The following is an 18,679-nucleotide window of genomic DNA, read 5'->3' on the forward strand; positions in this document are numbered from 1 at the left end:
CAAGTAATGAAATCATCCGATTAAAGTTTATTACATCACTGAAGCAAAGTGAGTGGAAGAAATATTTTCCTGATATTAATTTAAAGAAATGGAAAGGGCGATTCTAATATGGGCTAAAAAGCAAAAGAACTTGTTAAAACTAATCTCTAAGTCAAATTATCAGGGAAACAGTAAATGTGACCTTTGTCATTAAATTTGAGTAAATACTGATGTATTTTGATGATAGGCACAAGAGTAACAGACCTGGGATCCTGGAGCTTTTGAGAAATTCCAATGCTCTGCATTCTTGCATTGTTCTGTTTTAATTTAGCAAGTGCACATGTTACCCAGCTTCATGGTAGAAGACAAAGAGTAAGCCGAGGGCTTAGGTCAAAGTCTTAAAAGTAGAATCAACTCTGACGCACAACATTTCTATAACCTTGAGGAGTCCCTACACATGCACACATTGTACCACAGATCATTGCCTGACACTAAATAGTTTTTAAATGGTAGGGGTGGTGTTTGGAGGAGCAAGCTACTAAGTAATGCCCAAAGTAGGAATACATTTATTTTTACACTTTACAAAGTATATATATATGGCACTGTGCATTGTCTAGAGCATTGTGTTCCACCTAAAAGCAAGATCACACAGGCTGCAGCAATGGTAAGCATCTGTGTTTGTGTCATATTGTATTACATATGAAGTCCACTATGTAGCCTGTATTATCACAGGGGAAAAGATGCAGATAGATTGAGTTAACCAACGTAACAGCTTTAGATGGTTTTTGTATTGCACTTCCAGCACTACCACTGCAGTCTGAAAATATATTTTTAAACAGTAGGCAGGATTACAAGAGAAAATTAATTTGGTAGTGAAATATAATCTTTTGAAACAGTAGTTGAAGCTTGGAAGTTCTTAAATGCAAAATATTAAAAAAATTAAAAGTTTGCAAATGCCTTCATGGTTGAGTCAGAAAAGTAACCGAACCACATTAACAGGGACAATCCAGATTTGATTTCTGGTCTGTACCGAATACTCGTTCTTAGCAAGTACAGTGGCAGTTATCTTCCAATTAGTATCTCATATGTAACACAAAGAAAATCAGCCCTGGCTCCTTGATCTTACGAACCTTGCTTGTCACATTCATGTTGGGCTCCTCACATTTGCTGTCCAAACTCACAAGTTGAAAATTAAAGATCCTGGCATGTTTCTAGATGTACCTCCAAAGTTTTCAAATCTTTCAGGAAATGAACACAACAAATTGGCAGGGAAGCCTTTATGAAAATTTGCAAGAGTTTATAGGCTTCTACATACTAAACTGCAAAATGTACACGCTTTTCTACTTCTTCACGGATTTAATAAGCTCCTATTAAACAGATGATTAATACTGTAAGATCTTATGGTGAGGGTCCTAAAGTGTAAAGACCTGCTTCTATAAATTGCTATAACTGTATACTGAGGTTGTTTTTATTTACTTTTATATATAAATTCCTAAGTTGAGTGCTAAATTTACCTCAATGTGATAGGCAAAAAGAAACTTTGTGACGGGATAATTTATGTTCAAATAGTCACATCTCTGAGTAAGGGGTTGTGAACTCACGTCTTCACGTTAGTCTTGAACATATAATCTAGGCTATCATTCTAGGGCAGTGCTGAGGGGCAGCTGCCCTGTTAATTGGCGTCCTGCCTGAACCACTCGGACGGCACAAAACTTTGATGACATTATTTGAAGATCAGAGCAGCTCTTTTGGTGTCTCAGCCGAGAGTGACTTCTCAACCGTCAACACCCAAACAAATCGTCTGGTCATTTAACCCCTTTCTGTTTGGATTAGCTATTCCATTCCTAAACACTACAATGGTGACTGTGAAAAGGTCGTCAAAAGTTCTCCCTTTGCATGTTATAAACCAATACATTATTTTCAGCACCAAAAACCTCTTTATAATGAGATAAAGTTAATGCTCATGAATTTTAACATGATATTCAATGAAGAAACTAGTAAATGACGTGAATTTTTCCAGGAGCTTTCTCAGGTTGTGAAAAGCAGCTGTTCCTTATTGATTCACTTGAAGTAATCCATTCAACATTAAAAAATTGTAAATTGCAATGTTTGAGATTGCCCTCTTGCTATCATTGAGATGAATGTACTTGCTCCAGAACTATATGAAATTCTCACTGGTTGTTTTTTTTAAAAAAGGGCAGTAACTGGTTGTCAGCTTTACTCTGTGCTGTCATGGCTGCAGGTACAAAAACTGAGGGATGAGGCACATGACGTAAACTTGAGATTAACCCTAAGACTTTATGCATTCAATGGAATTTTCAAGACATAATCACACTTCTGTTGAAAAGAATCTAGAAAGATATTAAGCTGTTATCAGAGATTTTCCAGTACCTTAGAAAATATGCATCTTCAGTGGGGCAGGACTGCTATCCATCAAGAAGAAATGTCCTTGACCACAGTAAATCATAGTTTGTAGTCTCATTTTTAAATTTGCTTATGGGATGTGCGTGTCATTGACTAGGCCATCATTTAACTGTCCATTCCTAGTCATCCATAGGGCAATGAAAAATCTACCACATTGTTGTGAGTTTGGAGTCACATGTAGACAATACTGGGTAATAACAGCAGATTTCCTTTTATATAAAAGAGCACTAATGAAGCAGTTGGTTTTTGTGAGAATCAGCAATGATTACATAGTTATCGTTAGGCTTGCTTTTTAATTCCTGATTTTGCTTTCTTTTTGAACTGAATTCAAGTTTCACTGTCTGCCCATAGTGGGTTTCAAATCCATGTCTCCATTAGCCTAGGGCTGTAGATTGCTACTCCAGTGACATTTTCAACATGCCACTGCCTCCCCATACAGGGAATGGACTCTCTGATCTCCAGTGGAAATCCATGGCCAAACATTATGATAGCAGCCACTAAAAATGTTCCAAAGCGACCGCTTGTAATTTTATTTTAAACTGTTAAACACGGGCACGCTTTGCTCTGAGACTGATTCTGTCCAGTCCTCTGTTGGAGAAGCTCTGTGACTTCCAAGCAACTTCAGAGAGTTGAATGCAGGGGTTGGTGGAGTTTTCTCATAGGCAGGAATGAAGCTTCTATTTAGGGAGTGGGTGGCAAAAGGAATATGATAGAATGCATCTCCAAGCAAATTTCATCCTGATCTGCTTCAGGTCTGACAAATATAACTTGGAGGGAAGCAGAAAAATATAAGAGTTGAATTTTATTTTCAGAACAGTTTTTGGTCTGGTTGTTAAATGTAAAGTTTTCCCCTATCTATAACATAAAAAGTGCTACATGATTTAGGATATAAATATTTGGATTATTGTGTTTGCTGGTGTTTACAGTTCCCTGCTTGCTTTTCAGCCCCAATTATGATGCACAAGTTGAAGGTAAATTTTACATCTTAGGGCAAAGAGGGTCAATTTATATTTGAAGCTTTTGTATATTTTATACTCTTTTACCCTCAAGGTAAACCTTAACATACCATAAGATAGCCTACATTATTGTACATTAGTATCTGTCCTTTTAAACTGATGCTGATATTTACATTTTTTTTAGGCTCCCAAGAAGGCAAAGAAGAAAATAGAGGGAGCAAACTCCAATGTGTTCTCTATGTTTGATCAGTCACAGATTCAGGAATTTAAGGAGGTAATTTTATTGACATATCTGTAACCAAAACTGGAATTGGACCCTAAGTCATTTTTGTCAGTGGTGCAAAAGATCAATAACTTGAAATGTTAACCCTCCTTTCTTTACTCCAAAGCTGCTGCACATCCTTTTGAGTATTTCTAACATTTTCTACTGTTATTTCAGACTTCCTGCATTTCAAATCCCTCCATAGCCTTGCTCCTTTATATATGTAAAACATTTTGAAAGCCTACAACTTTTCAAGATCTCTGTGATCTTCCGGGGGGGGGGTGGGGTGGGTGTGGGGTGGGTGGGGTGGGGGGGGGGGGGGGGGGTGGGGGGGGGGGGGTGGGGGGGGGGTGTCATTGTGGTTGACTGCCTGGCCTGCTTCCATGGGTATGTCAGAACCCGGGTGTCCTTGGAGAAGGAGCATGCAGTTTTCACCAACACCCTCGAGATTTTCAGGGAACGGTGGGCACCACAGGGAGTGGAGTATATTATTTCCTCCTCCAACTCTATTTTGATTTAATCCCTGCCCTCCCCCTCACTTGTTTGATCACGCAGCATTGCCCTTTGATGTGAAGGGCACTGCTTGTCACTGGCCATGTTTTCCTGTCTATCTAGGTCTGAGATTTTGTTTAGGAGAGATGGCACCTATTAACTAAGGAGGACCTTACACAAACTACAGTCTACTTTTTGTAAATGTTTCTTCTGCACTTTTGTGTGGAAACCATTATTATTTGGCAATAGGTATTTTTCCAACTAAATAAATTTAATTCAGAAATAGGATAAAACCTAGTAATTGGAGTCTGGAGTATTATTGATTTAAGACAGAGGAAGTACATATTATGTTGGCCAATTGAAGAAATATAGCCAACACATTCTTTTTGCTGATGCATGCAATTTCATCATAGATAGCAAAGGAAATCCATATCTTCCTATGTTCACACACAACTTTCTGTTAGTTCTATGGAAAAGGAATACTAATAATGTGTCGCCTACATTTCTAACAAATTAATTAATAAGATGTGGTTGCCACCAATTGGGCCAGTATGTATTGCCCGTCCTTTATTTGGCTTTGAACAGAATGGTTCGCTAAGATATTTCAGAAGGCAGTTAGGAGTCAACCACATTGTGATGAGTCTGGAGTCATAGGTAAGCCAGACCAGGTAAGGATGGCAGATTTCCTTCCCTAAAAAGGACATACTAAACCAAATAGGTTTTTACAACAATTGACAGTTGTTACATGGCTACCACAAGCATAGCTTTTTATTCCAGATTTTACTGAATTCAAATTTTACCATCTACCATTTCACCAAACTCATATCGCTGTTCCATTAACCCAGTGCCCTGTATTACTCATCCAGTGACATTACAACTGAGTCACCACATCCTCTAAATGATCTCCTCACCAATTTTTATAAAACTAAATGTAGTAACAAAACTGATTCTTGGTGCAGAGATATCCAGTGTTACCAAAATGTTTATAAAATTAACATTGAATGTTTTGTATAAACATAACATTGTATCTCTACACTTTCAGTGTGTGCTGCTATTCATAAAATCTGAAATGTTGTTGGTCTTATTTTTGCAGTTGTATCTATCCAAGTTCACCCTTTCAGGAATTTATGTATTTGAACTCTATTCACCTGCAGTGCTTTTTCATTGAGTGTTTATTCTCATTCATTGTTTATGTTTGTGAACTGAGAGGAGAGGCATGTGTAAACTTGTGTTTAAACACATCACATAATGAAGTGTTGTAGTCTTCCTGAGTGGCTTGTGAAGAGAACATTGCTAAAACTATGGCCTTCAACATCAAGTTTATTAATACTGGCATCGGCTAAAACAAGAAGCACAAAGTCTAACACGGAATGATGTACAGTTTAGAACACTGATGTACTGTATTAAATATGTGTTCCTGTTGAATCTGAGACATAACTTATAACCAAAGATACCAGTTTTTAATACTGTATTGATTTTGCTTTGATGCCAGGCTTTTACAATAATGGATCAAAACAGGGATGGATTCATTGATAAGGCAGACCTCAGGGACACATTTGCTGCTCTGGGTTAGTGTCACTATTACAGAATGATTTTCACTGCTAAGGTCAAAAGACATTTATTAATGGTTAATGATCTATTCAACAGGCCGCCTGAATGTAAAAAATGAAGAACTAGATGACATGATTAAAGAGTCTGCTGCACCAATTAACTTTACAGTTTTCCTTACCATGTTTGGTGAAAAGCTGAAGGGTAAGTGAAACAAGTGATAGTAATGAGTCATTTACAAAGGAAAGCCATATATTGTTAGAAACTTTTGCCCAAATTTTCCAGCTCACCAGAGATTGAACTTTCAGGGGAAGGACTCATGAAGACTCACACCCACACAAGCACAGAAATTGTCCAGGAAATTTAACTTTCCGTTGGATTGATTTTTTTACAGCCCATGTCCCTCCGCAAATACTTCCAGCACTGAGCTTGGTGTTGGAGGCCCTGGCTAAATACAAACATCTTATTTATGTACTTACTCTGAACAGACTTGGTGGGTTTGCACTTTTTCTAACTCAGAGATTAGCCAGTATATTTGACTCAATTCACTTCACCCGTTGAACGATTTCATCCACTCATCTATCTGACTTACTCACTCATTTCAGCCATCTACCACACTTACTCATACTCCTCCCCAATTCATTGACCACACTCACACATCATCTAACCAGCTATTTTCTCACTCTCTCTTTGACCACTGCAGGCTGACGAAAAGGTGTGGACCTTTCAAAATCTACCTGAATATGGAAACTAGTGTTGTGAAAAGAATCTGTCTTGACTTTCAAAGTCCTAAGTGAAAATCAAAAAAGGATCCAGGTTATAGATATCTGCACAGGCAGCAATAATGTGTGCAGCATCAATGCTGACTGCGAGATCTGGGCCATTGTAACTACTGAAAGGAGGAATTTAGCAATACGTCAATATTAATGCTAATTTGCAACTAAGGGCTAGGCGGTGCAAGAAGCTTCTAAGACCCAGAACAAGAATTCACAACAGAAATTGTGTGGATTAATATTTCTGTAGGTTTTTCCAAGATTAATTAAGAGCATTTGAATCTCACATTGTTTCTTTATCTCATTACTGTTCAATTTAAATGGGCTAATTTAATTATAGAAAAACAATGCTGCCTTCAAAAGAACTATGAGAATGCTTCATGTACTGAATTACAAAAATAAATTCAGAAAATTTTGCATATTAAGACAGTAGACAAACTCCTGTAACCCAGCTTCCTGATGTCAGCCCCCAGTTTTCAAATGCCTCAAATAAAATAGTCCTCATTCTTGAGCTTAAACCTTTCAATAGGCTCCCACTCCCATATCTTTAACCTAATTCCACTTTTACAAAGTCCAAGCTCCTCTGACACAAGTCCCTTGTCGTGACACCCTCATTCCCATCACCAGAACAGATAAAAATGGCATGAGCAAGGCAACAAACCTGTCTTGGCCACAAACTGTAACCTCTCTGTCCAGCATATATCTCACTCTGCCAACGTGCTCACTGACACTCAGTGGGCTTGGTGGAACACAAACTAAGCTCCTGACCTTATTATGGTTTTGATTTAAACATCGAAGAAAGTGAGGTGAGTCACTGCCCTTGAAATCAAGATACCGTTTGGCTGAGCAAAATATCAAGGAACCCTAGTACAATTGAAGGAAATGGGAGTCAGATATAGTGGTGGCAGTTATCCCTAACATACCTATCCTAGTGGTTACTGAAGGTCAATCATCTCATTCCCATGACATTGTTACAGGGGTTCCTCAGGGCAGTACCCAGACTGGGTGATGGAAATACTCTCCTTTTTTCTGGATGTCCTCAGCTCAGACACTTAAAAAGCACAACATATAAAGGATGAGGCAGCCTATTAATTGACAGCCCAGCTATCATGTTAATCATTTACTCCTTCCATCACTGGTGGACCATGCTCCAGTGTTCACCATCCACAAGATATCCTGCAGCAATTTGCCAAAGCCTTTTCAACAGCACCTTCCAAACTCAAAACCTCTGCCATCTTGAAAGATAAGGACAGCAGTTGTAATGAGAACATTAAGTTCTCCTCCTGGCTAGAGACCCTTTCGACTAGAAATATACTGATGCCCCTTCATGATTGGTGAGTTGGTTAAATTCCTGGAACTCTCCTCCTAACAAGACCTCTCCTCCTAACTGCTGCAGTTAAAAAAAAACAATTAGCATCACTTTCTCAACAGCAACAAATGATGGGCAACAAGAGTTGGTCATGCTTGAAAAATGCACTCCTGCTAATGAAGTGAAAAAGAAAAAAAAACCGAGTGATTAGGAATAAATTGACTTTTTCCACCTCCTGCATTGAGGACACGGCACCAAGTATTCATTGCTGCTCTTTTTTGATATGGGCTAACTTGGGCTAAAGCAGGACACGTGAATTTTGTGCAAAATGTTGAAAATTGAATACTATTTAAACCTGATTTAATATACATTAAAAAAAGTGGTGAGAATATTTACTCTGCACTTTCCAGTCACACATTAATAAAAGGTTAGGATTACCTATATCCTCTCTGTTAAGAGATAATGCAGAGAATAGCAAAATAATTCTCAAATTAGATTTTTTTAACCATACTTCATTATGGGTTATGAAGTAATTGCAATATAAAAATAAAAATATTATTCTCTTACACAACCTCATAGGCACAGATCCAGAAGAGTCAATCTTAAACGCATTCAAAGTATTTGATCCTGAAGGCAAGGGTGTTTTGAGGAAGGATTAGTAAGTATATATTATTTTATGTATAGCTTTTCAGTTTGTGCTTCACATAAAATATGTTTCATAATCCAGAAGTGTTTACATTGATTTGAACTTATTTTTCCCCCATTTTTTGTAGCATTGAGGAAATGTTGATGACTCAAGCTGAAAGGTTTACCAAGGAAGAGGTAGGTTCATGCAAACAATAGATAATCTTAAGAAAGAAAAACTGGAGATTAATACATGAGAATTTCAATACTTAATTTTCCTTACTGTATAAGCAATCAAGGTAAATTAGTCACCAACTTTTAGACATTAATTTTTTTTCAGCTGAAGCATCTTTGTTAGATCGATTTTTTTTTACTCTGTAATCACCTCTGTCTTCCTCATGAGATATCGAAGGGTAAATCTGGGGATCTCACTAATTTCCAAGTTGGTTTTACTCCATGCATATATTAATCATTTAAGTCACTAACGACCAAAATAACCATTTGAGGATGAGGTTCAATGTCAACTATGGTTAGCTGCTAGAGTGTTATTTTTAATCCTAGCTCTGGGGTGAAAATTAGTGGGGAGAAGATTTCACATTCATTAAAAGCACCTTGTTATTTCACAGATGGTTTATTTTCTGAGCTTATTTTCTGCAGCCAATTAAGTTTAAGTATATCATCATATGAACATATTACTCCTTGTCCAAATACTCTCTCCCTCCAATAAATTCGTATAGCCAGGCCCTTGTCTTCATCTGGAGCAAAAGGCAGGAGGTGCATGACAGCTGCATGTGTTTTTGTTCCCTTTTGTCACTTCGAAGAAATCTGACACTGAGCTACTTAAAAATATTCTTTAAAAAATGGAAAAATGGAAACCTCCAAAAAGAATTTCACTTTTCAATACGACAAAATATCCCTGTTACCCCTTAAAGAGCCTTGTTTTTTAGATATTCACATTTATTAACATATCATACATGAAATATCTTTTTAGGTTGATCAGATGTTCACAGCTTTCCCTCCAGACGTGTCAGGTAACCTGGATTATAAGAATCTGGTACACATCATCACTCACGGAGAAGAGAAAGACCAAGAATAGATCATTCTTTGCTATTTTCATGTTCATCTGCACCTTTCTTGTTTTATTCTTCTTTGAATAAATTGCAACTCAGTTATTTTTCATGTTGTTTCTGCACGTTTTTTTTCTAATTTACCTGTAGGAAGTTCTATTTTTTCTCTTTTATAGTTCAAGGTATAAAAGGAATCAAGTTTTATTTTTAAACTTAAATATTGAAACAGGTAAAAGATGAAAAGATGAAAAAGAGAAAATGACAGGAGTTAATCAGATTAAGCATGTAGAAAGAAGTATCTGTATTAGCTGAGGTGAACTGCAATAAAAATATTAATTGTTCATCTTAAAGATGATGTCAAGTCATCAACTGTACAAGATATTAGTTAAGTATTTTATCATTATTTAGATTTTAGTAACTAACTTCTCCAATAGTATGTTGTACAGAAGCTTTGAGAGATAAAATTGTTTAATTCTAAAAAGCCATCTTACACATTTCAGACTGAAGAATACTCAACATCCTTTGTTACATCTATGAGTATTGTTTATGTGTGATTCTTGTATGTTTCTGTAACCAGGCATGAGAGCAGACAACTTACAATATTTTTGAAAAAGACAGAGATTGTTAAATTGTATAGAAAATAAAGTATTACAAGTATTTTCTTTACTTTTCAAACATAAATGCAGTTGCTAAAAAGTATTTTTGAATTTATACCTCCTCTCTTGTCTATATCCTCCAAAATTTCAAAATCAGAGGGAAATAAAGCTGGGATTTCCATTACATTAGTCAGTTTTTCCATGACCCTTTGTCTTTTATTTATATTACAGCATTTCAAAATAATTTTTTAATAAATTTTACATTTAAAATGGGATTATGAATTACATAGAAAAAATGTAAATCTATTTCTTTTGGAAAAAAATGTAATTTCATTTATTATGATCCTATGGGAGGTCTAAAAGAGCCACATTTACTGAATGCCTTTCAGATGAAAATGTGTTGCTGGTTAAAGCACAGCAGGTTAGGCAGCATCTCAGGAATAGGGAATTCGACATTTCGAGCATAAGCCCTTCATCGGCTTATGCTCGAAACGTCGAATTCCCTATTCCTGAGATGCTGCCTAACCTGCTGTGCTTTAACCAGCAACACATTTTCAGCTGTGATCTCCAGCATCTGCAGACCTCATTTTTTACTCGAAGCCTTTCAGATGAAGAAAATATCAACAAGTTACTTTTCATTGTTGTGATTTCAACATTAATCAGAACCAACATAAATTAAACATGAATTAATAGGCAAACGATTCTTCAAATAAAAAAGGCTTATTTTACTTTAAATAGTTGATATACGGATATATTGTACATTTATGAAAAAAACACTTACATTACTCCCACAGACATGTGGTACAATGTGCAATTTCAAATTTGTTTTATTTCGCTTCTGGTATGTAGGATTTTTCATTTTCCCATTCAATTGATTTGGCCATTGAATCATGTGCACTAGCAGCTTTTCAACATTGGGGACAGTTGTCACCCAAACCATGTAAAGTCTCTGTCATGATAGTCTTGATAGCACAGATTCCCCAGAGACTCCTTTACATGATCCATTTCATAAATCATACTGAATGATCCTGTCAGCTCTGGCATAACTAATGAAACAGCAGTAAAATTATCAAATTGACAATCCCACCACTAGCCCTGTCTTCGGTTTTCTATGCTATTTAACTATAATTACACTTACATGCCTCATGTAAATGTGCATTTTCTGTTCTTACATTGTCTGTAGTTCTTCTTTGTGTCAGTCAGCCACATTGTTTCTTTCTTAATTTCCTCCCGATGTTACTTCCAGTTCAAGGGTATCCAGTACTTTGTAACATCAGAAGAAATTACAATTAATTCCTTTACAATTGACAAACTCTTCAAAGTCCTCGTTAAACATTCTTGAAAATGATTATAAATTTCACAAACCTTTTTAAAGGAATTATATATTTTCCTCACTAATGATTCTGGATAAAGTTAATCACAGCCTGCATTAAGACACGATCCATTTACACTTATGTACATCTTTTAAAGAAGAATCTTGAAAAGATTCTGCTGACTTAAGTTCCAGTGAAATCCCTGTATAATGTATGATAAAATATGTCTGAAATCTGTACAACTTGATTGGTAATGTGCAATGTACAAACAACTTTGATATTGAGTAAAAATAGATTTAAAGTTTATGCTAAATAACTATTTCATTGAGTCTGTGCGTGGAACTGAATCAGTAATTCAATCACGTGGCATTTCAAATGCTGCTCTAGGTTCTTATTAAATGATCATTTCAAATTCCACATTCACTATTTGCAACTATATAACAGGACAATTTAAATTTCACTGCTAGCTACTGATACTAACGAAAATACAAATATAAGTAAAAGCATATAATTTGACCCCTTGAGCCTGCTCCACCATTCAATATTATAAAGGTTCATCTGTTGCATTTTGAATGCAACATTCCCATCTCACTGTTAATCATTATTTCTCCGTTTAACAAGTCTATCCACTTCTGTCTTAAGGATATTCAATTACCTCACCACTAACATTTTCTGAGGCAGAATTTCAGAGTTACAGAATCATCCAAGAGAAAAGAAATTCTCCTCACTTCTGTCTTGAAAGAGGGACCCGAATTTTAAAACAGTACTCCCTAGCTCTGGACTGACCCACAAGAGGAAATGTCTTTTCAACATCCACCACATCTATGTTCCTTACATAAGAAGACCAAAACTGCACACAGTATTTCAGATGTAGTCTCATTAATGCTCTGTATAACTAAAGCATAACATTCTTATTTCAATGTTCAACTGCTCCTGTATTAAAGGGCAGAATTGCTCCTGCGTTAAAGGTGGCATGGTGGCACAATGTTTAGCATGCTGCCTCACACTGCCAGGGAACTGGATTTGAAAGTTTCAGATTACAGTCTGTTTGAAGTTACATTACATTCTCCCTGTGTTTGAGTGGGATTCCTCTGGGTCCTTCGGTTTCCTCTCACTGTCCAAATATGTGAAAGTTAGGTGGATTGGCTATGCTAAATTGCCCACAGTTTCAAGGGATGTGTCAGGTCCATGGATTAGGAAATGCAGGGTTACAATGATAGAGCAAGAATGTGGGTCTGGGTAGAATGTTATTCAGAGGGTCAGTGTGGAGTTGATGGGTTGAATGGTATGTTTCCACACTATAGGAGTTCTATGATTCCAAGGATCTTATTAGCCTTTTGATTATGTGCTGTCCCAGCATTCTAAGCTTTGTGACTCATGCATGAGAACATCTAAATCTCTGCAGTTTGGAATTTTGAAGTTGTTCTCCATTTAAATAATACTCTGCTTTTTAATTCTTCTTGCCAAAGTGAACAACTTCACACTTGCCCATGTTTTACCCCATCTGCCAGGTTTTTGTCCACTCACTCAAACTGCATACTGTTTGCAATTTCCTTTTGTCTTCTTCACAACATTCGTTCTAACTATCTTGGCATCTTTGATGAATTTAACTACCATGCCTTTGCTCCCTTCATTTAGTTCATTGATATAAGTTATAAAAGTAAAGACCCTAGCAAAGACCCCTCCAGCTTCCACATGTCACATCCAACCAAAGACCCATTTATGCATAGTGACTGTTTTCTGCCAATATTATGTCCACCCCAATATGTTACTCCTATACAATGATTTTTATTTTCCAAAATAACCTTTGATGTGGCACTTTATCAGAATTCCTCTGGAAATAGCCTTTAAACTCAAATGTGAAATATTGACAATTAATGTACTCATTCTTATGCAGAACTGCAGGCTGAATACTACCTGAAATTGACTAAGTATTAATTTCATAGAGGTTAGTAGAGGTTTTTTCTTTGCAAAGCTAATGAGTTTACTCACACTGTCATCCCAAACCTGCCTCATACCATGCTTCTATGGCAATCCCCTCATCCAATGCTAGCCTAATTCACCCACTCGCTGTAGGTACTGCTGGGATGACCCAAAATTTCTGGCATCAGCACCATATTTAAAAGGTTGTTGTGCATCCCATCAAGTGCAAGCATTCAGAAATGCATGGTTCATGACATTTGCCCCAGCAGATAAGGGGAAATTGATGTGCCACTTTGTGGACATGGTCCTAGTGGACATGACTTCTTCACTCCGCAGCACCAGATGAGGCCATGACACCAGACTGTGCCAGCCTAGTCCCACGTTGCCACCTGGGTCATTGCAGTCCCAACCGTCCAGAGGAATGCTCAGTATGCAACAGTAAGGTCACTGTTTCAACAAGTGCCACCATTCTGTGTCTGCTACCTCACACCAAGGCTCATGGTCTCCTCTTTCATTATCATAATCAGAAGCCTTCCCTTACTCACTCTCACCCACCCAATCTCCCAGACTACTAACCCCACATGGTTTCTAAGCATCGCGGTCAGTCACTCAGGACACTTCACCATCTTTCCCTCACTCGCACCAACACTAAAAGCTACTTTCACTTCACTCAATTTCCCCCCCCCATTGTCTCAATTGAGGAACAAGTGGCCCACAATAGGACAGGAAGAGACAAGACAGTGTGGGGTGCTAATCATTCAGCTCCTCACCCCCTACAAGTGATCCTGATCATGACTACCCCAAGCAGCCAATTCATGTGTACCCTACACCATGGACTGATAGGCATCAAAAGAAGAGGTCCTTTTCTGAATGTGTTGATTCCTCTGACAACATCCCCCTTGATTTGACTGAGGATTACTCCGATTAGACTCTGACCATGGCCCATTTGGTTAAATGCAATCTGTTTGCCACATAGGGTCTGAGTGTATGCTGTGGGTGAGAGATTTACAGAGGATGGTGCTCCACCCCCTGACTGATTACTACTGGGAACCATGACAAACTGTCTGACTTTGTATCAGTGTTAACTGGCAAGGCGAGACAAAAGTCCTATGAGCCGTTAAGGTGCAGTTGAGAGGGCAAAGTGTTAAAGACAAGGCAGGGATACTGCAAGTATCCAGATTGATGCACAGTGTGTATGCTAAGAGACAGCGATAGAGCAGTCGGAAATACCGCTAAATCATTGAGCTAGGTACCTGTTCCTAAGAGCAAAGCATCCTTGCAGCAACATTGCAATGTAAAGTGCCAGTGTGCTCTTAAGTGCAGCACTGAAGTGCAGAAGGGTTCTGTAAATGTTTCTATCAGAACATCGAGATCTTCTTCGGATAATGCAGAGGTTCCTTTGTAGTTAGTAGGTTTGCAGATGACACCAAAATTGGAGGTGTAGTGGACAGCGAAGACTGTTACCTCAGATTACAATGGGATCTTGATCAGATGGGCTAATGGGCTGAGCAGTGGCAGATGGAGATTAATTCAGATAAATGTGAGGTGCTGCATTTTGGGAAAGCAAATCTTAGCAGGATTTATACTTAATGGTAAGGTTCTAGGGAGTGTTGCTGAACAAAGAGACCTTGGAGAGCCAGTTCATAGCTCATAGAGTCACAGTACATAAGATAGTGAAGAAGGCATTTGGTATGCTTTCTTTTATTGGTCAGAGTATTGTGTACAGGAGTTGGGAGGTCATGTTGTGGCTGTACAGGACATTGGTTCGGCCATTTTGGAATATTGCGTGCAATTCTGGTCTCCTTCCTTTTGGGAAGGATGTTGTGAAACTTGAAAAGGGTCAGAAAAGATTTCCAAGGATGTTGCCAGAATTGGAGGATTTGGGCTACAGGGAGAGATTGAATTGGCAAGGGCTGTTTTCCCTGGAGCATCGGCAGGGTGACCTTATAGAGGTTTATAAAATTATGAGGGGCATGGATAGGATAAATAAACAAAATCTTTTCCCTTGGGTTGGGGGAGTCCAGAACTAGAGGGCATAGGTTTAGGGTGAGAGGGGGAAAGATATAAAGGTGACCTAAGGAGCAACGTTTTCACACAAAGGGTGGTACGTATATGGAATGAGCTGCCAGAGGAAGTGGTGGAGGCTGGTACAATTCCAACATTTAAAAGGCATCTGGATGGGTTTATGAATAGGAAAGGTTTGGAGACGTATGGGCCAGGTGCTGGCTGATGGGACTAGATTAGCTTGGGATATCTGGTTGTCATGGACGAGTTGGACCGAAGGGTGTGTTTCATGCTGTACATCTTTATGACTTTGACTCCAAGACTTTAAGTGGATTGGAGGTGTGCCATGAGAATGGAGTGAAGCTGGCATGTATTAACATCCATTCCTGTGGATATGAGATGCATGCTGCCATTGCCCACTGTTATGGACCAGACCAAACACCCTCAAAATATTAAGAAGATTGTCTAGACCCAAACATTTTTTCTTATTTTAAAAGTAAATGAAAGGTTTTGCATTCAAGATGCAATTCGATTGGTCAAACAACGAGATTTAAAGCAAAACACACTTTATTCATATACTATCGTTAAAATACAACAAAGGAAAGAAGGAATTGGAATAACTTAACTCTAATGGACAACTTAACAGAATAGTCGACACAGTAACTATTACTAATTAACTGTTCCAATATAGTATCATCTCATGCACAGCCTCTCTAAAAAGGCAGTTTTGGGAGGACTAGTTCCACCACAGAACACACCAGATGGCTTCCTTCCTCAGAGACTGCAATTTCCCTTCCCATGTGGTTAAAGATGCCCTCCAATGCATCTCGTCCACATCCCGCACTTCCGCCCTCAGATCCTACTCCTCCAACCGTAACAAGGACAGAACGCCCCTGGTGCTCACCTTCCACCCTACCAACCTTCACATAAACCAAATTATCCCCCAACATTTCCGCCACCTCCAAAAAGACCCCACCACCAGAGATATATTTCCCTCCCCACCTCTTTCCACCTTCCGCAAAGACCATTCCCTCCGTAACTACCTGGTCAGGTCCACGCCCCCTTACAACCCACCCTCCCATTCTGGCACCTTCCCCAGCCAAGGCAGGAACTGTAAAACCTGCACCCACACCTCCTCCTTCACCTCTATCCAAGACCCTAAAGGAGCCTTCCACATCCATCAAAGTTTTACCTACACCTCCACTAATATCATTTATTGTATCTGTTGCTCTCTATGCGGTCTCCTCTACATTGGGGAGACTGGGCGCCTCTTAGCAGAGTGTTTTAGGGAACATCTCCGGGACACCCGCACCAATCAACCACATCACCCCATGGCCCAACATTTCAACTCTCCCTCCCACTCTGCCGAGGACATGGAGGTCCTGGGCCTCCTTCACCGCTGCTCCCTCACCACCAGATGCCTAGAGGATGAACGCCTCATCCTCCGCCTCAGAACACTTCAACCCCAGGGCATGAATGTGGACTTCAACAGTTTCCTCATTTCCCCTTCCCCCACCTCACCCTAGTTCCAAACTTCCAGCTCAGACTGTCCCCATGACTGGTCCGGAGTTGTCCTACCTGCCTATCTCCTTTTCCACCTATCCACTCCACCCTCTCCTCCCTGACCTATCACCTTCATCCCCTCCCCTACTCACCTATTGTACTCTATGCTACTTTCTCCCCACCCCCACCCTCCTCTAGCTTATCTCTCCATGCTTCAGGCTCTCTGCCTTTATTCATGAAGGGCTTTTGCCCGAAACGTTGATTTCGCTGCTCCTTGGATGCTGCCTGAAGTGCTGTACTCTTCCAGCACCACTAATCCAGAATGTTTTCAAATTCACTGCCACTATCCCACAAAAAAATTATGTAGATGCATCATAAAGATGCCTGAAAGCTGCCCTTCTGATGCCAGTAAAACATGATAGGGTCTGTTTTTAGCTAAAGCCAACCCAATTTTAATCTGACAGACTACTGATAAATATCAAACTCTAGAGGTATCATTTAGGAAACATATACTTTTTTTTAACTTCCAGAGTGTCTCCACTGCATTTGGTGCCTCTTTTGGAGGACAAAGAAAAACTTTTACTGCTGGATTCTTGAGCTTTGTCTTTGTACTTCATGGTCCCAATCCATGGTCTTAAACCCCTTGTCATCATCCTGTACATTAAATTGCACATATTTCTATAGCCATAGTGATTTTCTTTAAGATACAGTATGACAGGGACAATTCCTGGAGAGTAATGCTTTGCTTTTATTGAGTAAGTTTTACCATAAACAGCTGCACATTAAGCTTCAGACAGAAGATTCTGGAATTTCTTTTAGGGGAAACACCTAATGCTTGAAGAAAATCTTTTTGGATTGGTAGCTTGCAGAGGTTTGAAGCTGGGTGTGCAAGACAGTTGCTCCCGACGAAACTAGTTCATAATGTTAAGAAATAGGCTACCTCAGTGTAAGGAGTTAGTCTGAAGCTTCAGACCATAAGTATTTGGCTAAATCCCTTAAGGGGTTATTTGAAACTGACAAAGTCTAAGATTAGTTGTATGAAGATTAAAAGAAGAGGATATAATGAAATTAACTCCTATATAGGTGATAGAAAAAGGAATTCTCTTTGGTACGAGTACTGTAAAGGACTGCTTTAGGGATTAATTGGATTGTATTTTGCTGTGTTTTTGAAATTTTTAAACCTTTATTATATGTAAATAGTTTGGTTTATTCCTTTTTTCCCATTTCTTCTGTGAATTGTCTGTTTTATTGTTAAATCAAATATGCAGCGCTGTGTTTGTATGTTAATGACAGACCATGTCATTAAAAAAAACAAAACAAAAGTATAACCTGTCCAGCCAAATAACTGTCTGTGATTTATCTTGTTCAGTAATAACATCAGATAAGATCATAACAGATCCCTAATATTGCTGTAGTCCTTTGGGACCAATGACCTCATATTGCCCTGAGAACTGATATGTCCAGCAATAGACAAACTGTAAACTGCAGCAGTTTGGTCCTCACAGCTGTACAAAATTTGGGTAAGAAAGTTACTGGATCATCATTATTTTCTATAACTTCTGCAGAATCTTAAAATTGTAATACATACCAAGTGACCTTGAAGAGCTTAGCCAAACTGTCTGATTCCCATGTTGCAGAATTATTATTTTTCTGTCTTTACCAATAACCTTCCCCAACCTCTCCTTTCTTGAAGCTCCTTTTTTCATAATTAATCACATGCCCTGGATTGAAACTGGGGCCTTACTCTATATCTTAAAGCTTGAGATTTTTTGAGATTTTGGCTGGAATAAATGCCTTTCTACCTCCATGTGCCTCCGTGTATCTCCAAAAGCTCTGAAAAAGTAGAACTAATTTAGCATCCTCCAATGATGGGAATTATTACTGATGGAACTTCAGGATTCCTACT

General features: G+C 38.6%; 1 protein-coding gene across 1 annotated transcript; it reads left to right on the forward strand.

Annotated features, from left to right (window-relative positions):
• The first annotated feature begins 547 nt into the window (after positions 1-547).
• Positions 548-9,539, forward strand: LOC132827118 (myosin regulatory light chain 2, ventricular/cardiac muscle isoform). Its single transcript, XM_060843618.1, has 7 exons — positions 548-643; positions 3,544-3,633; positions 5,606-5,681; positions 5,761-5,865; positions 8,323-8,401; positions 8,517-8,565; positions 9,359-9,539. Exons 1-7 carry the CDS (start codon positions 641-643, stop codon positions 9,461-9,463), a joined length of 507 nt encoding a protein of 168 aa, XP_060699601.1. The 5' UTR covers positions 548-640; the 3' UTR covers positions 9,464-9,539.
• The last annotated feature ends 9,140 nt before the right edge of the window (positions 9,540-18,679 follow it).

Source organism: Hemiscyllium ocellatum, chromosome 24, assembly GCF_020745735.1.
Source record: "Hemiscyllium ocellatum isolate sHemOce1 chromosome 24, sHemOce1.pat.X.cur, whole genome shotgun sequence".
NCBI lineage: Eukaryota > Metazoa > Chordata > Chondrichthyes > Orectolobiformes > Hemiscylliidae > Hemiscyllium > Hemiscyllium ocellatum.

Coding starts and splice junctions, on each gene's coding strand:
- LOC132827118 (XM_060843618.1), top strand. Junction 8,402..8,516: donor GGTGTTTTGAGGAAGGATTA/GTAAGTATATAT, acceptor CATTTTTTGTAG/CATTGAGGAAATGTTGATGA. Junction 8,566..9,358: donor AAAGGTTTACCAAGGAAGAG/GTAGGTTCATGC, acceptor ATATCTTTTTAG/GTTGATCAGATGTTCACAGC.